This window comes from Culex pipiens, chromosome 2 (genome assembly GCF_016801865.2).
Source record: "Culex pipiens pallens isolate TS chromosome 2, TS_CPP_V2, whole genome shotgun sequence".
Taxonomy (NCBI): Eukaryota; Metazoa; Arthropoda; class Insecta; order Diptera; family Culicidae; genus Culex; species Culex pipiens.
The window spans coordinates 143,223,799-143,245,247 of NC_068938.1; the positions used below are offsets into that span (position 1 = coordinate 143,223,799).

At 43.1% G+C, this 21,449-nt stretch overlaps 2 protein-coding genes across 2 annotated transcripts in view; both read left to right on the top strand.

Annotated features, from left to right (window-relative positions):
* Positions 1-21,449, top strand: part of LOC120416205 (kinesin-like protein unc-104) — a 134,363-nt gene that overhangs the window by 12,879 nt on the left and 100,035 nt on the right. The window lies entirely within an intron of this gene.
* Positions 11,326-16,656, top strand: LOC120416220 (uncharacterized). Its single transcript, XM_039577919.1, has one exon. It carries the CDS (start codon positions 11,326-11,328, stop codon positions 16,654-16,656), a length of 5,331 nt encoding a protein of 1,776 aa, XP_039433853.1.

The following is a 21,449-nucleotide window of genomic DNA, read 5'->3' on the forward strand; positions in this document are numbered from 1 at the left end:
TGTCAGATCTTCAATCTTTTGGGCTCGTTGGAAAGGTCTTTTGATTACCTATCCAACGATGGGTTGCATGGGTTCATCAAAATATTTGAGATCCGGCGTCAAAAAAGTGTATAATTAACACTTAAGTGCTCATAACTTTTGATGGGGTTGTCAGATCTCCAATCTTTTGAACGCGTTGGAAAGGTCTTTCAAATACTTTTCTAACAATATAAAGCATAATGGGTTTTCTTACAAAAACCACCCTTTTTACAATATTTCAAACTCTAATCAAATCGTTTTTTTAGCATAACTTTTGAAGTACTTTTCTAAACTTCATAATATTAACTAGGGTCTTGTGGGACCATAAGACGGATCGAATGAGTCCGGTCGAATGAAAATGGTCCAAATCGGTTCAGCCAGTCCGGAGATAATCGTGTGCATATTTTTCGGTGCATGGACTCACATCCAGACACACGCACAGACATTTGTTCAGAATTTGATTCTGAGTCGATAGGTATACGTGAAGGTGGGTCTAAGAGGTCGAATAAAGAAGTTCATTCTTCGAGTGATTTTATAGCCTTTCCTCATTGAGGTGAGGAAGGCAAAAACGCTGATTGAATCTCAGGGGTATTTTTCTTTAAACTAGAGATATCTTCAATTGAAAATGTCTAATTTTCAAGGCAATTGTGTATGGGACCACCATAACGAAATTCAAAAACTGTCCAATAGGGTGCCCAGAATATGGGACTTTTTCTCAAAACCTGGCTCCACAAGCTTAATATTGTTCCTTGAGCTATTTTAGGATTCTGACCCAAATATGAGCAAAATCGGCCAACCCATTGATACTCGAAGGTGAATTTTGCATGGGAAAAATCGAAAAAAATGTATGAAAAATTCAACTTTCATACGGTTTAATCTACACGGACAAAAGTCAGTCACCAACTTTAGGCTCGAGTATAAATGGGTTAATCTCAATCAATTCCGCTCAAAGTTTGCTCAGATGCTTAAAATATCTCAAAAAACTTTTTTCCGCTTGTGGAGCAGGGCTTCATTTTTTCTGGGCTTCCTATCTGTCCAACTATATATTTTCCCATGTAATTTTGCCCGCCTGAATCCAAATCTGCCCTCAGAGTTAACCTAAATTGTCAAAAATTCGAGTTTTGGTCATATTTTGGGTTTCTATGTAAAATTATCGTATAAACTCAAAATATGACCAAAAATCGAAAATGTATGGGGAAACACATCGTTTCAGTAATTTTCTGCTAGGCGGCGCAGGTCTCGCCCAAAATTGTCCAAGTGTGAGATTCTTGTAGGAAATTTAATTCCCTACAACTTTGTCGAAGGGTGCAAACCGATCCGAGTTGATCCTGATGTTTGGTGATTTTTCTAGAAAAAAATATTTACTTATATACTTCCTATATACCCCTTGTATACTTTCAAGTATATAAGCCGATTTCTTTTCATCGCATTGCTAATAACTCATCAGGAACAACTCGGATCGTCTTGCACCCTTTTAATTAAATTAAATTTATTGATTAAATTTCCTACAAAAATCTCACACTTGGACAATTTTGGGCGAGACCTGCGCCACCTAGCAGAAAATTACTGAAACGATGTTTTTCCCCATACATTTTTGCGATTTTCCCCATATAAACTTCAACGATGAAAAGCGACCCCTTAGCCTTAAGCGATTTGGCTCAAAATTGGCACAGTTACTTGTTTTTGCCTAAAGAATCAATCCAGGGGGTATCTCTTGCGATTTTCCGAAATTTTCATTTTTTCTTGTCATCCTAGTGCAGATTCGGATTCAGCGGAACAATCCTACAAAAAAAATTTGGTCAAATTTTCCCGGAAAATGGTAAAAAATTTCACTTTTCGGAAAATCCTGATAAAAAATCCGCATTTTTAGCTATTTTTACGACAACTGAAGACCCCATTTTTTTCGCATTACTGTACTACGGAATTTACAAAAATTTAAAATATTTTTGATCGATCCCAGACATGCTAAATATTTGTTCATAACGCAGTCTCGCCGGAGATTAAAATCGAATATTTCATCTTGTCTGGCCCAGCTTCCATCACTTTAAATTTAGACTGATTACCACGGCAACATCTTCCCCGACTGCGTACCGTTGCCTAAATGGGCAGTCTCTGGGGGAGAAGAGCCTCCCGAAAATGTTCCAAGTATGAGGTCTAGTTTATAGTCGTCTGTACTTGCGTTGATTATTTCATTTCGTGGCATTTCTACCCAACGACTGACCCGCTCAAAGCCCCAAACCCCTCAGTTCTTTGTCTCGTTCACGCCCATTTCGGGCGTTTGCCGTAGATTAAGGCTCCAAAAAAGCGAGCGAGCCCCGACAGTGATGTCCTGGGAGATATAAAGTTGGAAAGAAAAGGACGAAGGAAGAAAAAAAAAACTGCCTTACAACAAATTACTGTCGGCCTCGCAAGCAGTTAGTTTCGTTGAGTAACGAAGTAAAATGTCGTACATTTTCACTTGTCTGACCGACGAAAAAAAAAAAAAGGTTTGACGTAAATTTCCTACATGAGAACGTCCGAGATGTTTGTTCGAAAAAAAAGAATCGCCTGTTATCAGTTGAACTGCACGACTTTATGAACTGACTGTCTCTACTCTGCTCTTTAAGATATATATGTTACAGACTGAACGAAGGAAATTACGTTTTCCCTTGTTGGTAGTTTAGCATACATATAGGATACGAAATGAGGCAGCAAACTGTGCGTGGGAGCGCAGCATTTTCCGAGCGCCGTTTGACATTTCACGTGGGACACTGCTGGCTGCTCTCAGACAGGCTCGGGAGTGTTTACCCAGGAAGATGAACGCTGTTGGAAAGGCTGCGAAAATTAGCAGACGGCATTCGGCGAAGGTTAAACTTTGGGCGACCCATCTTCTTGGGGCTCGTTTGTGATGAAGAATTTACGAAATTTAAGAAGGCGAGCAATGAGATCTTGATAAATTTTTTTTTGTTGCATTTCTCAGGGAATCTTATTACCTTAAATATATAAAAAAACAAACTGTACAGCATTTGCAACAAAATTGAAATTTATTATTTTAAATTTAAATCAATAATAAGCAAAAAGATAGGACGTGTCACAAGATAGCACACAAGCGACGATATATTCACTTATATGTTTTAGGGTACATCAAATTCCAACTTTTCAGAAATCTCCAGGTTGTGAAAAAAATCTTTGACCTAGTTATGAATTTTTTAATCAATACTGTTTTTTTTCAAAAAATCGTAATATTGGTTCCAAAAAAATGTTTAACTTATTTTTCGATGTAAAATCAAATTTGCAATGAAAAAGTACTTTCCACAGTAAAAAATATCTGTTTAAAATCGCATGCAAAAGCATGCAGATCACCTTTGTGAGCAAAAGCATGTAATATTGTATGAAAAAACGTGTACATATAAAGCATGTACCAAAGAAAAAAAATCAGGTCTGTTAACCCCAAAAATAACATCAATCTGGCGAGAGTCATATTCAGATTACCAAATCTGCGTCCCAACCCTCTCGGCTTAAATAATGATTTTTTTTTCGGTACATGCTTTTTGTGTACACCTTTTTTCATACAATATTACATGGATCGAAACAAGCTGTGCTTGGGGTCGGACGCGTTTTTTGTTTGCTGTCATTTTTTACTTTCTGATCGTCTTAAAATTTTCTTTAAAATTTGTGAAATTAGTTAAAATTTGAAGGTCTTGTTACAATTGTAAGCGATAGGATCATAAGAAATTCAACTTCCACATCAACGGAAGCAGAAAAGGCAGGAACAACAATCGCGAAGTTGAAGTTAATTCAAGCGTTGCTGAAACATCGAGGAAGAAGGTGTGGGTGGTGATCATCGTTCGATTACTTCAAAGTCGTGTATCGGTACCAGGTCCGCTCCTGGGAATTCTACTGATGGTTCTTCCTGCTGATGATTCAAGAAGAACGTGTCGAGAAGATTGGAATCAAGCTGTTGAAGATTTCGTGTTTTGGTGAGAGCTTTCCATAATTTTGATCAAATAACTCTTTCATCTACTCTAACATCCATACAATTCAATTAAGACAACTACGCCTATCTTACTAAGGAGCGGCCGTGGCTGACTGGTTACGATGTTCGCTTTGTAAGCGAATGGTCCTGGGTTTGATGCCCACCTGCTCCCAACGAGAAAGTTTAAGACTTAGAAATACTTGAAATAATGAATAAGAACGAAAAATCAAAGTCGCTCGAGGTGGGGTTCGATCCCCCGTCCTTTGAATTGGTAAACAAAATGCTAACCACTTGGTGAGCTATGACTGGAATTAGGAATACTGTTACTATCAACTATATACGCGCTGGGTCCTTGTCCATTTGACAAGGGTTCGGAAGTTCTAAATAACGTTTGAATCCGACTGATGCAAACGTTCTTCAGGGCGGGGCTTGTCGATAAAGCTGAAGTACCTCGCGCTCGGCTAGCCAGCGTAGAAATGGGTCACCGAAGCTCGGCAGAGCTAACACCTTCCAAATGCCTATGCGAGTTATTTGCATGTATAGAGTGTAGATCTAAATACAAGGAAACAACTCAATTTGTAAGAAGTGGCCGCGTGGTCCCGTTTGGATGGTTGCACACACACACACACACACACACACACACACCCACACACACACGTTTTCTCATACAATATTACATGCTTTTGCTCACAAAGGTGATGTGCATGCTTTTGCATGCGATTTTACCATAGGATTTTTTGATGTGTAGTGAAATTTTGATAAAGTGCACCCTTTTCAAGTTATAGCCATGTTGAGGTAACTTTTCTCAAAATAGTCGCAGCCTTTCATTTTTTAAATTAGTTGGGAAAATTCTCTATATTTTGCTTCTTTGAACTTTGTTGATACGACCTTTAGTTGCTGAGACATGCAAAGGTTTAAAAACAGGAAAATTGATGTTAACTAAGTTTCACCCAAACACCCACCATTTTCTAACGTCGATATCTCAGCAACCAATTGTCCGATTCACAATGTTAAAATATGAAACATTTGTGAAATTTTCCGATTTTTTCGAAAACTATATTTTTAAGACTAACTTTTCAAAATGGCGTAATATTGAATGTTTGGTCTTTTTGAAATGTTAGTCTTGATTTGAAAATTTGGAAAATATTGTTGTCGAAAAGATCTTAGATGTTAGAGACTTAGAAAACATTCATGTTCCTGTTTTTAAACCTTTGCATGGCAATACATATCTCAGCAACTAAAGGTCGTATCAACAAAGTTCAAAAAAGCAAAATATACAGAATTTTCTTAGCTTTTCTTAAAAAAACTTCAAATCCAGGCAAACATGTGCACTAATTTGAAAAATGAAAAACTTCGACTATTTTCAAAAAAGTTACCTAAAAGTGGCTATAACTTGAAAACGGTGCATTTTATCAAAATTTAACTTATAGTATGTATAAAAAGTATTTACACCCCTTGGGCACTATGGTATTTAAAAACGTAGGTTTTAAAGAAAACCTAAATGTTTGGGTATCAAAAGATCGGAAATTTTATGCCCTTTCCGATTCCATAGGTTGACTTGTGATTCGTGTACCGGTTCGGATGCTGGCGGATTTTCCTACGACGTAATTCCGGGTTGGTACGAAATTCCAACGAAAAATCTATTCTAGCGATACAAAGACCCCCAAAACGGTGTTATACCCACTCCAAAATGTTTATTTAGCAATTCTATGGTAATATACTGACATTTAGTTGAATTAAAAGTTTGCAAAATTAAGTTTAGATAAGTTTTATATAGAATTTCCAGAGTTTATACTTTTATACTATGTAGTTAGTAAACTTTATATTCAATCCAAATTATTTTTTTAATCAGTCAAGGATGCCTATTTGGAGTTGGGAGACTGGATTTATGGTGATTTGTCAACAAATAACATTATTTATGTTAATTTTTCGAAAGGTGTACAAATTTTTTTTGCACCTTTTTATTTTCGTAATAGTATTTTTTTCGATAACTTTTTAAAGAAATCATCTTTTCATGAGCTTTTTGTAGCAAAATGTCTGGCATTAGTTTCTGAACAAAACGTAGTACTAGGTTTCTGTCAACATTAAATTGTTAAGATGTTTCATCACAAAATGTGCATAGTGCCCAAGGGGTGTAAATACTTTTTTTACATACTGTAAGTATTTTTTGATTGCAAATTTGATTTTACATTGAAAAATGAAGTTAAAAAATTTTGGCGACCAAAATTTTGGTTTTTTGAAAAATTCATTATTGATTCAAAAACTTATAACTCAAAGATTTTTTGCACAACCTGGAAATTTCTGAAAAGTTGGTATTTGATGTTCCCTACAACATAAAAAAAAATCAAATAGTGTTTTTTTGCAAATCAAGTTTAAATGACAAAAAGTTAGATTAAAGATCACCATTTTTTTTACCCTGTATCATTTTTTTTTCAGTGTAGCCCTCAATACCTACAACTTTGCCGAAGATACCAAATCGATAAAAAATACCTTCAAAGGATACCGATTTTTGAATTTTCATACACCATTTTTGTATGGACAGCTGCCAAATTTGTATGGAAAATTTTATGGACAAACTAATGATGCACCATAAAAGTTTCAGTCGGATTAAAAAATACAAAAATTAAAATAAAATAAAAGATTGATTTCGTAGAGAACTGCTCAAAAGTCTCAAAAAGATGTATATACTTGAAACTATAGTTTGTTTTCCATCAACCTTCACATCAACCTTCACGCGCATCTCCATCGAAAAAAAATATAACTCCAACAGCACTGGCATTGTGATCAACATGGCCAAAAAAGTGTGACCGTCACCAGCCCCAACGCGTCAAAAATTGTCCCCGGTCCTTTTTATCCGGACAAACGAGTTTCATGCCCTAGAGAGCAGCAACAGCAGCGGAAGCGGCCCGAGGCAGTGGCATTAACTCGATGATGTTACGAAGCGACAATACGCCTACAAAACACGCCTGCAGGAAGTGTGTAAAAGCATTAAGGTACCGTTCGAGGGGGCTGCTTTTGAACGATGTACAATTTTTGTGTAATGTTGTCTAAATTACACATTAAAACATGTACATTTACACAAAATCTGTCCCGCACCAAGATTTTTTACTGTATTTCAGTAAGAAATTAGGCGACTACATGCCAATTCGTCAAATCTGATGCCTCTTTACATATGTTCTGAAAATCTTAAAACTAGATACAGATTTCAGTCCAAAATCACACTCTTCCACCGTTTCGACTGCGCTGCTAATAGGCAAAATGGTGCCAGCCTGTCCGCGGTCAAATACATAAAACCGTCGCAGTTACTGCTGCTGCTCCTGTTCCTGCCATGTATCCCGCTGCTGATGTTCGCTGCCGTTGGCCAGCAAAACTTGAAGTGGAAAATGTTATTTCATTTTCATTCCAGTCTGGCAGCAAAATGGCACCCAACTTGAAAAGTATGTGAACGTTCTAGACGTCGTCCTGCGAGGGCAAACAAAAAAAGAAAGCTGCAAGGCAGAGAACCTCCTAAATGAAAGCACACTCTACTAGAACAGTCGAGCTTGGGTGAAAGCTTTTGGCAAGTTGGGTGATGAGCAAAGTTTTTGTTGTTGTTGAAAGCATCACACTTTTGCGTCGTCGAAACGCGACAATAATGTATCTGATGCTGGTCTCACCTTACGTGAAGCACAGGAATGTTTTGCAGAGTTTTTTGTACGACGTCGTGTTTTCCCCTCCTTCTTAAGAAAAATTTCCTGCATATTTCCACGAGCAGTTCTATTTGACAGCGTAATTTTATGCGCAAAAGTGCTCTCCTTTCAGAGCGTCTCAGCTTATGCTACCTGAGAAGTATTTTTCCCTCCCTCCGTATAGAAGAACACTCGATGAGTTGGTCATTTCATCAGCTCCAGAGCTAATGAGCAGGACTCGCACGACCTGCATGGCTAATTATTATGATGATATCACCAGAGCGGTTTGAGCTCGGGAGGAAACGGAGAAAAGAAGTTCCATAAAGAAGTGTGAAAAATGGTTCTGCTAATTGGGTCGCTGACAAGATGATACCACCTCGCACGTGAAATAGGCGCCTTGGATGATGGTGATTGCATTTTACTCCGTTCTTAGTTTTGTACTGAACAGAGTGGAATGGTTTTCAAAATTGTTCTACAGTCATCCCTCATATTCGGAACAGTTTCCAGATCTGCCAACGTTCAACAAATCATAGAAAATCGATAATTGAACATAATGATTTGCTTTTTCCTTCATGTGAAAGCTTTTCTTGCGATCTTTCGATTGATGTATAGACTTGCTGTACATTTTTACGTTTTATATCAAGTTTTTAAAGAAAAACATTGACCCTTGAAATCCACAAATTCGGAACACTTTTTTCTTACGAATGTAAACAAACTTTGGATCTCTCCAGGAGTACATATTTATTACCAAATAATGACTTCTCAAACTGAAACCAATAAAACTCATGCTTAGTGATGTTTTAAACATAGTCTGATAACTTTTTTTGTGAAAATATCAATTAGATTCATGTGTTTCACAATTGTGCGAGGCACAATAACATCCCACAATTATGGAACTGTCAATTTGGAGGCAGCGTTTCGCTGCTCTGGATAAAATAGTCTTGAAATGAGGTTTTTTGTTCAAAAAGTACTATTTTTACTAGTGAAATAGCAAGAGAATGTCCAAATAAAGGTCCTAAAAATAGCAGGGACGACAGAAAAGTTGCATTTTGCATCCTATTGACAAATTGCCACAAAAGTGTTCCGAATTTGTGGGTGTTCCGAATATGTGGGATGACTGTAAAAAATTAAAAAAAAAGAAAACAATAATTCAAATACTCAGGTAAGATTAAGATGTTTTTTATATCTTCCCAAGGATTGGACATAGGACAACGGTCAATTTGGAGACTTCTATGTAAAATTGTCTAAAAAATCGATTCCCACTATCGGATTTTGAAAATTTTGACGTTTAGGCCACTTTTCTAAAAAACAACTTTAGTAAATAATTTTTGTATTTTTTTAGGAGAGACATACCATCCTACATTTTCCGTCAGTCTTTTTGTAATATCTTAGGCTATTTTCCCAAAAAATTTGAACGAAAAAAGGTTTAAAATTGATATTACGACTCGTAATATCAATTTTAAATTACGAGCCACTGTTTTAACATTTGAATGAAACAAGTGTTTAAAAATACATTGATTGCAATTGTTTTGCAATCATTAGTTTCCAAAATACCTATGATGGACGAATTTTTTTTTTTTGCGAAGAAAAAAGTTTTTGCGGTGCAGTACATTGGAAGTTCAAAATATGTTGAATATGATTATCAATGCAGAAAAATGCGTTTTAGAAGATTTTTGAAAATTTTTTTTGCCCACAGATTTTTCGGACCAATTTTGAAGGGAGGGGCGATATAAAGTTCAAAAAATATTTTCATCCCGTTTTCCGATTAGTTCAATAAGAAAATCATAACAGAATTTCAAAATTTCGTAATTGTAGTTAGGGGAAATCTACCCTTTCCAATCAAACACCTATCTTCGTCATATGGAGAGTTTGATGCTCGATTAAAGCTCCAAAAATACTATTTGGGCTATAAACTTACCAGCAACAGCACCGCCTCGAGTAAGCACTGAAATGTATGCCACTTACTGACCAAAAAGATCACATTTAATGCACTTTTGATCATAATTTGTATTTTGCGAGACCACTTCTCATCATTTTGTTTGCACACACAGTGACACACACGAGAATCCCTCAAACGCTTAATGAATATCGCCAAAATTAACTTTTCACTTTCGCTTACTTTTTCACGGCGCTTAAGATATGAAATTGCTTCCAACTACCGGCAACATGTTCTTTTGATCATTAGTAAGACACTCACTTGAAGAATAATCCCGAAAAATGTAATAAATTAGCAAGCTCCATCAAAAAAACAAACGCGCCAAGTCGTTTGACGTTTCAATTTTCACTTTGCATTCCAATCGAAGGCTGAAGAAAACCGAGCGAGAGACGAAGGCAAAAAAGAACAAAGGCTGGCCGTCAACACCACCAGCAGCACAGCCAGCGATGCCAGGAAACTTTCCCTATAAATGCCACTTTTCGTGAGTGTTCGTTTGAACTGTCAGCGCAAATGGCAACACTCGACAGAGTCTTGGAAGAAAAAAGAACTAAGCCGATATTAGAAAAATGGGCGTGGCCCAATGCATTCGCCTCGATTAGAATACCCTTGGGAATTTTGTTGTGTTAAATGCTTGGTAAAGAAATAGAATAACTTTTAGTGAAAGTGAAAATAAACAGAAATGTTCACAAAAACTTGCTCTACTTGTTGGTGTACTTGGTTTTAGTAAAATTCAAGGGAGACTCTAGATTATCCAGCATCATTCAAACACGACCGCTTATTAGGATTAAAATGGGTAGATTTCCCCTACCATTAACAATTTTTTTCAAAATTTTAGAATATTGAAGCCGTTGATCATTTTCGAAGAAAGTTGATCATCACTCTAAAATTCTCTGTATTGAATTCAATTTAACGATTTTCTGCACCAAAATGAATCAGCATGTGCCGGTTGTTGCCTTCTTGAAGCCACTGAAAGAATTTTTGGTCTAAATTTAATGTGTTTCAAAATTTATATAATTTTGTGGTATAATCATTCAATGCTTGAAAAGGGATCGATCACTGAACGGGATTGCTCGATATTCGATAGAGCTTTCTGTCAGCGATCATTTCCCAAAACGATATTTGATCGCTGACACACAACGCCTATCATGACCGTCATTGCTTGGCGACGGTCGGTGAACGTAAATCCGAAGACGAAACGAACGAAAAATGAGCACCACTCAAGCAGCCGCCCGAACGAGACAACGTGCTCTTTCTCTCGTTTTTGTCTCTCTCTCTCTCTTCCTAGTGTATGCTGCGTGGTGACAGAAATCATATGATTGCTATCATTGGAAAGATGATCAGAATCTCGGTAGAATGTCAAACGACCGCTCTCTAGGCGATTTTTCTCTTGGAGGGAAGTCAATGATTGTGTGAGTGACTTTGCGTAGCACTCATTCCTTTGTGTGTGAAACGAACGTGTTTGCAGAAGAAAAGTGACCCGCCCCTTGGGCTCGGCTGGTCTACCAAACGCAAACGTCATTGACGCCGTTGCGCGCTTTTTGCCGTTGCGGCAGGAGAAAGGGAGGAAGAAGAATAAAAGTTAGTCAGGAAGGAGGCTTTTCAGAGAAAGACGTCTTTTTTATTTTCTTGTGCGCGAAGTCGCTAATCCGCCGGAAAGTCTTCCTTCAATCCCGCGCCACTGTTTCCGACGACGGAACTTGGCCAATTTACGATACAGTCCACTAACATTGGTCCTTCGCGGCGCGGATATGGATCAAGAGCGGTTGAAGTCCCTCACCAGCAAGCGAGAAGTCATCCTCGCGAAGGTGAAGTGGGAGCTGTCCGTCGCGAAAGCCATCAAAACCCGCAACCCGTCCCTCGGAGAAGTGGCGGAACGGCGGGACAACTTGACCGGCCTCGCTCAGTGTTTTGACGACGTACAGACTGAGATCGAGGAGGCCACGCCGAACCTGGAGGAGGTGGTCACGGTGTTCAACCACCGAATCCTGTTCGAGGACGCCTACTTCCAGATCAAGGACATCTACACGGAGTATTTGGACCAGCATGTTGAGGAGCCGGAAGTTAGGCCGGAAGACCGGCAGGACGATCTGCGAGACGCCGTCAAGGCGCTCCTTGAATCCCAGCAGCAGATGCTGCTCGCGCAGTGCCAAAAACCACCACCACAAACGCTGGCGCTAGCGGCGGGGAGCCAGGTATCGAACCCGGTACCCCATAACGTCGTCAAGCTGCCACAAATCGACATTCCGAAGTTCACCGGGGAGCGTAAGCACTGGCGCTCATTTAAGGACCTCTTCGTGTGCACAATTCACAGCCGTACCGACCTGCGGGATTCGGTAAAGATGCAGTACCTGTTCTCCTACCTGGACGGCGAAGCGAAGGGGAAAGTCGACTCGTTCTCGATCAACGATGGCAACTACCGTGAGGCGTGGGACGCACTCGTGACCTACTATGACAAACACAAATACACGGTGTTTGCTCTCGTCCGGGAGTTTGTCGACCAGCAACCAGTCACCAACGCCAAGGAATTGAAGCACCTCGTGGCCACATCCGACGACGTCGTCCGCCAGTTGAAGGCCCTAGGACGGGAGTACGAGTCACGGGATCCGTGGCTTATTCACTTGCTGCTGGAGAAGGTGGATCGAGAGACGCGCTCACTGTGGGCGCAGAAGATCATCACCGTGGAGAACCCGACTTTTGCAAACTTCCAAGAGTTCCTGGAGCAGCGGTGTGACGCGTTGGAGACGTGCTCGGCGTTCAGCAAGAAGACGGGCCCTGAAGTTTCGAAGAAGGAGTCTCAAAAGCCAACCCAAAGAAAAGTGCAAGCGTTTCACACGAGCGCTGCTGTGAGCTGCGCGAAATGCAGTAAAGATCACCCGACGTATCACTGCGACCTGTTCAAGGCCATGGACGTGGCCGGACGGCGGGAGCTAGTCCTCTCCAAAAATCTGTGCTTCAACTGTCTGAAGCCGCTCCACACGGCGAACAAGTGCCCGTCGAAGTCAACGTGCCGCACGCCCGATTGTAAGCAGCGACATCACACGACGCTGTGCCAGCAGCGGCAGCAGCACAGTCAGGAACCGGAGAAGGCTGACCGCGACCATCCTCCACGCCAACCCGAAGAGACGGAGGAGGCCTCGTCGGTCTCGGCCAACGCAGCTCAAGCCAAGGCGACCAAGCACGAACCGTCGTCGGTGGCACTGCTGCCCACGGTGATCGCCAACTTGGAAGGGAAGGACGGGAAGTTGCACCAGGTGCGATGTCTCGTCGACAGCGGATCACAAGCGTCGCTGATTACGGAGGCATGTGTCAAGCGCATTGGGCTGAAGCGCACGAACGCCTCCCTGGAAGTCACCGGAGTGAACGGAGAAGTCGTCGGCACCACGGCCGGTGCAGTCACGCTGGTGATGTCTTCGCGTTTCGACGGAGAGACCAAGCTCACCACGCAAGCCTACGTGTTGGGAAGGCTGACGGCAACCCTGCCCAACCAGCGCTTCAACGTAGCAGACCTGCCCTTCCTGGAGGGGCTGGAGTTAGCGGATCCGAGCTTCAACAGTCCAGGCGAGATGGACGTTATTCTCGGAGCAGATGTCTTCCTGTCCATCCTACAAGCCGGACAGGTCAAGAATCGCCAAGGAATCCCCGTGGCCCAGCGTTCCATCTTTGGGTGGATGGTATCGGGGAAGATCTCCCAGCCGTGTCGCACAAGCAGTCACCATGCAGTTCTCAACGTCGCCCAGGAGTTTGACATCGACCGCACCTTGCGGTTGTTCTGGGAGGACCAGGAGATCCCTGAAGGCAAGCTGCTGACAACCGAGGAGGAAAGGGTCATCGAACACTTCGATTCGACTCTCACGCGCTCAGAGAAGGATGGCCACTTTATCGTCAGACTCCCCCTCGACGATTCAAAGTGCAAACTGGGAGAATCGCTCAACGCAGCAACCAAGCGCCTGCGGGCCATGGAACGCAAGTTCCAACGGGATCCCAACTTCAAGGAACGGTACGTTGCCTTCATGCGCGAGTACCAGAAGCTGGGACACATGGAGGAAATTCCCGAGACGGAGGTTCAAGCAGACTGCACCAAGTCCTACTACCTCCCACACCACGGGGTCGTGAAGGAGGACAGCTCCACGACCAAACTCCGGGTCGTTTTCGACGGCTCTTGCGCCACCACGACCGGGGTCTCACTAAACGACCTACTCTTGAACGCACCCAACGTCAACGCAGATCTCTTCGATGTGCTGCTGCGATTCAGAACCTACCCGGTAGTGTTCACGGCGGATGTTGAAAAAATGTACCGCCAGGTCTGGGTGCACCGCGACGACACGGACTATCAGCGCATCGTCTGGAGAGAGTCGCCCGACGAACCGATCCGGCACTTTCGTCTGCTGACCGTAACGTACGGGCTGAAGAACTCCGGGTTCCTGGCGATGTCAGCGCTCAAGAAAGCAGCAGAGGACTTCGAGCAGCATTACCCTGGGGCTGCTGAGCGGATCAAGGAACACACGTACGTGGACGACCTGGTCTCCGGTGCAGATTCGGCGGCAGAAGCAGCGCGGTTGGTGGAGCAGATCGACGAGATTGCTGGTAAGGCCGGCTTCACTCTCCGCAAGTGGTGCTCCAACGTGGACGAAGCGCTTCTACCACTCGCCGACGTGAAGAACGCAGCGGTGCCAATCCAGTTCCCCGACGAACGCAACGCCATCAAGGCGCTGGGGATCCACTGGTTGCCGCAAGAGGATGCGTTCACCTTCAAGGTCAACATGAAAACGGATGGACCAAACACGAAGCACCAGTTACTGTCCGACTCGGCGAAGCTGTTCGACCCCATCGGATGGCTGGCGCCAGTGACAGTGCGAGCGAAGATCCTGTTTCAACAGTGTTGGCTGTACGACATGAATTGGCACGACCCGCTGCCCGCCGCGGTCGAGCAAATGTGGATCGAGTTTAAGGAGAACCTGCCGCGCCTGGAGCAGGTCAAGATACTAAGGTGGATGTCGAGCTACAATGGACACGTCGAGCTACACGGCTTCTCGGATGCCTCCGAGGAAGCCTACTCTGCCGTCGTCTACATCCGAACGTTCAACGAGATTGACGGTGCCTACGTCAACCTAGTCGCGGCCAAAACGAAGGTCGCACCGATCCGGCAGGTTTCACTACCTCGGCTGGAGTTGAACGGAGCGTGGCTACTAGCAAGGTTGATGAAACGGGTGGCCAAGGCGTTCGAGCGGTTCAAGGTGGAGATGTTTGCGTACACAGATTCAACAATCGTTCTGCACCAACTTGCTTTCCACCCACGCAAACTTGACACGTACGTGGCCAACAGAACGGCATCGATCCTGGAAGTACTGCCACGGTCTCGCTGGTTCCACGTCAAGTCAGAAGAGAATCCAGCCGACTGTGCCTCCCGTGGAATCTCACCGGCGGAACTGGTCAATCATCCCTTGTGGTGGTTCGGCCCGCCGTGGCTGAAGGCGCATGCGTCAACCTGGAAGCATGAGATGCCTGACGAGGAATTCGACGAAGCAACGCTGGAGGTACGCAAGAAGTTCCGAACGTTCAACATTGTGGTCAGACTACCAAAAACCAAGTACGAAGAGGAGAAGCAGATTCTAGAGAAGCGTTCTTCACTGCTTGGAGCGTGCCGACAGCTGTCACGGGTCAACCGGTTCCTCTACAACCTGCGACCGGGAAACAAGGAGAAGCGTTCCGGTTCGATCGCCCCGGCTGAGCTGCACAGCGCGCGAATGCAGTTCGTAAGGCTGGCTCAGCACGACGTCTTCCAGAAGGAGATCAAAACCCTCGCCGCGGGTCGCGAGGTTTCACCGAAGTCGAAGATTGCCAACCTGTACCCGTTCTTGGACGGCGATGGAACGCTCCGAATTGGCGGTCGTTTGCAGCAGTCGTCCCTACCGTTCGAGGTCAAGCACCCGGTGATTCTTCCCAAGGATCATCGATTCACGAAGCTGCTGGTGGAGGAGCTCCACTCGCAGAACTGCCACGCCGGACCGTCGCTCTTGACGGCTACGGTCAACCAACGCTATTGGATTCAAGGCTGCCAATCGGTAATCAAGCAGGTGATTCACAACTGTGTGAGGTGCCGTCGTCTGAAGGCCAAGACGGCGCAGCAGCTGATACGCAGCCTCCCTGCAGCTCGAGTCACGGCGTGCCGGCCATTCACTCACGTGGGGGTGGATTACGCAGGGCCCATACGAGTACGCTGCAGCAACACCCGAGGAACACGCTGTATGAAGGGGTACATCGTCGTGTTTGTGTGCCTCTCAACCAAGGCCGTACACCTGGAGGCGGTCAGCGACCTCACGTCGCAGGGATTCATTTCCGCACTCAAGAGGATGATCGCACGTCGCGGTTATTGTTGCGAAATCTGGTCGGACAACGGCACTAATCTGGTTGGTGCGGACCGACTGCTGCAGGAGATCTACGAAGCGATTATGGCACACAGCAAGGAAGCCGAGCAATTCCTCTGCAATCTCGGCATCAAGTGGAAGTTTATTCCGCTGGCCAGCCCTCACCAGGGTGGCATCTGGGAAGCAGCCGTCAAAAGTGCTAAGAGCCTGCTGCGTCCAGTCGTTGGGAACGAAAAACTGACGTTCGAAGAACTCAGTACGGTGCTCTGCAAAATCGAGGCCTGCTTGAATTCGAGACCACTCTGCCCGTTGTCAACATCACCGGACAGTCTCGAAGCTCTGACGCCGGGGCACTTTCTTGTGGGCCAGCCGTTGAACATGATTCCAGAGCCCGACGTCATGCACTTGAAGATGAATCAGCTCGATCGTTGGCAGAAGATGCAGCGCTACTCCACCGAGTTTTGGAACCGCTGGCGTGACGAATACATCGCGACGTTGCAGCCGAGAGGAAAGTGGCGCGCAAGTGAGGAGAACATCAAGCCGGGGCAACTGGTCCTGGTCAAGAATGACAACGCTCCACCATCCGCCTGGGAGCTGGCCCGTGTCGTAGCAGTTCATCCGGATCGAGCAGGACTGGTTCGGAACGTGACGCTGCGTCGTGGGAAGCACGAGTACCAACGCTCGGTGCAGAAGATCTGTCCGCTTCCGAATTGAGACGCTGTCTCAAGGCGGGGAGGATGTTTGCAGAAGAAAAGTGACCCGCCCCTTGGGCTCGGCTGGTCTACCAAACGCAAACGTCATTGACGCCGTTGCGCGCTTTTTGCCGTTGCGGCAGGAGAAAGGGAGGAAGAAGAATAAAAGGTAGTCAGGAAGGAGGCTTTTCAGAGAAAGACGTCTTTTTTATTTTCTTGTGCGCGAAGTCGCTAATCCGCCGGAAAGTCTTCCTTCAATCCCGCGCCACTGTTTCCGACGACGGAACTTGGCCAATTTACGATACAGTCCACTAACAGAACGAAAGCAGAATGTAGAAATCAGGTTGTCGTGGTGAAGACGATTGGAGTGCTCTGTCAGCTATCACAAAAAAAGTCGAAATTTCGCAAGGCCTGTAATCATTGACGTCCTAGTTTGCAATCATTGATTAATGACGATTTCCATAACGTTGCAATGAATGGGATAATCGTTACCAAAAGGAATCAGCATGTGTAGGGCACTATTCTAAACAACTTTTAGAAGGAATTTTGTCAAAATATTGATAGCGACGCAAAATTTATATCTTTAAACAAAAAATCATGGCAATGATGGATGTCTTCACGTTAAGTACTTTGGAAACTTCTCTACAACGATCATTATATATTCATATCATTCCGTACGTTTATATTCCAAGGTGACTGCCGACTTGGCAGTGCGTGGCCGAATGGTTACGCTGTCCGCTTTGTAAGCGGATGATTCTGGGTTCGATTCCCATTTGCTGCAACCTTCCATCGGATGAGGAAGTAAAATGTCGGTCCCGGCCTTGGTTGTTAGGCCGTTAAGTCATTCCAGGTGTAGGAGTCGTCTCCATGCCATAAGTACAAACAACACACCAAACCAAGCCTACTCCGGTGGAATCGCTGGCGGCGGTTGGACTCACAATCCAAAGGTCGTCAGTTCAAACACTGGGGTGGAAGGTTCCTTGGAGTAAAAGAGGTTTGGGTGCTCTCCCCATTCAAGCCTTCGGACTCCTAGGTTCGAGCAGAAACTTGCAATAGAGACCACAAAAGACCCGGGGGTCGTTAATGTGGATGGTTTGATTTTTTTTTGCCGACTTATGGCTCTAATGCTTTAATAGAATGTTGAGAATATTCATTTGATACTCCTTTGTTACTTCTGATGACGGTACGAAAAAATACCGAAATTAGGGGGTGACGATTCTCGAGATTTTCAATTTCCCGGGAATCGAAAGTTGAATATATAAATAGTTGAATATGAAATGAAAAAAAAGTTTACTGATTCTATGGAACGTTAATTGAAGTATTCTCATTATTTAGAGGAACTTTATCTACCTTTTTTCTAAATCTGCAAAAACAAGATTGTTTCTTGAGCTTTTTGGGACTGACCGGGAATTTTTGTTTAAAATGTTTATGAATTAATTAATCCCAGATCGGGATTTTTGCAATATGATAAATAACGATTCAAACAACAATTTAAACTTGTTTTTTTTTCCTTTTTAAGGTCAACTGTAAATATTCATTGAAGAAATATTTACAGTTATTAGGAAAACCCGAATTTTCACAATTGGCGGACAGTAACTTTACAAAGGTTGCTAGAGTTTTTTTCCCCAAAATATAATTTAATATTGAGTTTGACGTGAAATACAAAATGACTTATCGACATTACAAAAAATACCTTGATGCAGCGAAATTATCATAAGGGCTGAGAATAATTATAAAAATTGAAGATTGCTATACTCGAGAGAGGATATGGAAATTGAACTTATTTTGAAAAGGCTTTACCTGCTTAGAAATAATAAATGGGTAATTCTCTACCAACTCACACTAAATCGGGAAAAGTTGCCCCGACCCCTCTTCGATTTGCGTGAAAATTTGTCCCAAGAGGTAACTTTTGGCCCTGATCACGAATCCGAGGTCCATTTTTTGATATCTCGTGACGGAGGGGCAGTACGACCCCTTCCATTTTTGAACATGCGAAAAAAGAGGTGTTTTTCAATAATTTGGAGCCTGAAACGGTGATGAGATAGAAATTTGGTGTCAAAGAGACTTTTATGTAAAATTAGACGCCCGATTTGATGGCGTACTCAGAATTCCGAAAAAATGTATTTTTCATCGAAGAAAGCACTTAAAAAGTTTTAAAAATTCTCCCATTTTCCGTTACTCGACTGTAAAATTTTTTGGAACATGTCATTTTATGGGAAATTCAATGTACTTTTCGAATCTACATTGACCCAGAAGGGTCATTTTTTCATCTAGAACAAAATTTTTCATTTTAAAATTTCGTGTTTTTTCTAACTTTGCAGGGTTATTTTTTAGAGTGTAACAATATTGAATAAGAAGATTGGAGAAGAATTGGTTTATTCGAACTTGAACATCAAGCATCGAACATCCAATGTTCAAAATAATTTAGAATTTTTCTAAAATTTCCCGGGAATCGAGAGGTCCAAAAATGGTCGATTTGTCGGGATTTTTTGCCGGAAATTCCCGCTCAACTATTCCGTTGCAAATCCTTACTGAAAAAAACTTCAAATATCAATTAACTTGTAAACGATTTTCGATGAATAAATAACGTTCTTTAATTTTTACAGTGTGACTTTAAGTTTACCAAATACTCTAACTTATTTTTTGTCATATTTTGTCCAATTCAGTCTTTGCAACGGAATATTGCGTCGCCCCAGCTAAAGCTCTTTCGAGCTCCATCCGCTGGAAATTTGCACTGGTGTGGGTGGGAGTGGAAACTTTGCTTGTTTGCGATAATGAACGCCACGAGCTAGGAGCGCTTCCATAAGCTCACCGTGACTTGAAGTTATAGTCGAGTTTTTGCAATTTCTGCGATTTTTAATTGATGTCAGAGCGATGATTAAATTATTAAAGTTATGAAAAGTTACTTTATTCATGATATCAACGAAAAATGTTGAGCTAAGATTACACAAATTCACGGTTTACGTAAGAAAGTAGAAGACAAGTGATGTTACCTTTCTGCAAATGAAGTGACTATGGTGCCTAGAAAACACCTACGTCACGATCGCTCACCTCTCTTTACCTGTGGTAGAAGGTTGATTCACAATCGCGCGTAACGCAATTTGGATGCAATATCGTAAAAAATGACGATTCTTTAAATTAGAATATTGTACTAAATTCAAATGAATTAAGTTTTATTGGTGAATCAGCTGTGTGTAACTTTGTGTTTGAGCATTTATTGCGGTATTAGATGTCTGAAATTGTTGATATGGGTGTACGTCATTTTGGACGCACATCGCTTGCATTGTGGCTCAACCTTAAGGTAGATCCTTTAAGTGGTATGTATGTGTGTGCCAACGATAAAACCGGTGTGTCCCCAAAGCAAGTGCCTCCCACCGCCAGTTACATCGGGTGGGCTTATATTTATGTTCTTCCGTGCATGCGGAGATAAATGGCGTATTGACACAGCCGCTTCTCAGGTCCTTCAGGAGGAGCAACGTGACCAGGGTCTTTCGCCACAGAAACCACCGAATGTAATGATGTGGTTGTAGTCACAACATAATTTTCTGATTGTGTCAACCGGTGGGGCCGGTTTTGTGCCCCTCGTAAAACGTGTGTAAGAGTACGGACCTGGGCCGTACGGTGGGTACCATTAATAGAGTAGAGTGCCGTGTTGGTCATAGGGGGGAAAAACTTTTGATTTGGTGACAATTTTTAGGGGGACGGTTTGGTAAGTGGGTAGCTCTAGTTTATGAAAATTGGAATGTGAAACCACTAAAACTAATCCCAAAACTTGATGAGGAGGCACGTTGCCATTTTTGTGATCAAGTCTTAAGGGGAAAAATAATGATTTACTCAATGAACTGTTCAATTGTGATACCGATATCATCTTTTTGAGTTATCGTCTGTTTACCGAACTTAAATTAATATCTTTAAATATCCTTCCAAGACTCGTCTCGTCTGTCACGTCTCTTCAACCGGACCAGACCATCGTATCTTGATGCGCACACACGCGCGTCCGGACCAGAGGGCCGCGACCTGACCTGCGTGGGCGCGATTTGCCGGGGGTTGGAAAAGTTCACCCGACTTTTCCGACGATACGCAATTGAACCCAGCCCGGGTCTGACTGCAGGCTGTTTATCACGTAAAAAAAAGTCTGCGATCTCTCGGGCGGGCTTTTCCTCGTCTTGTCGTGGGAAGTGAAGCGTATAGTCGGGCTGGCAAAATGTTCCCGACCCCCGACACTGGCTGTGATGACACGTGTAAATGTTTATTTTTGGATGTTGGTTTCTACGAAGAAGCTTGGGTCGAAGATGTCCCGCTTGAATTAATCGAATTAAAGTTTGAAAGGAAAATAATTGCATGAAAAGTGAAACAAATTTATCATCCTGCATAAATTATACGAATAGAGTACGATAGATCCCTGAACTACTCAAAAGGATACGGCGACTTGCGAATAGACCTTGACATTTGATTAGTCCAATTTTCCAGACGAGACAATGGGTGCGATCACGAACGAGCTCATCCTTACATTCGATAAAGACGTGTACTACGTGGATAGAAAAATAAGTTTTACGTCACTTGTTTTATTGGTGACGAAAGGGGAACAGTAAACATGACGCGTTTACGAATCCAAGGAACCATTCACGAATGACGTCACATAGTATGGTGGGTGCTACCCATGGCTTACTACCTAAGATACTCGCGATTGAGTATGTAGTGGTGCAGTTGTCAAAATCGCTATCCCTGATTCTGATATACAGCCTTGGGGGCTACCCGACTCCACCCACCATACCATGTGACGTCATTTGTGAATGGTTCCTTTTGAAGTGACGC

Bases quoted from the DNA above. Each gene is read 5' to 3' on its own strand.
- LOC120416220 (XM_039577919.1), top strand. From the start codon at position 11,326: ATGGATCAAGAGCGGTTGAAGTCCCTCACCAGCAAGCGAGAAGTCATC.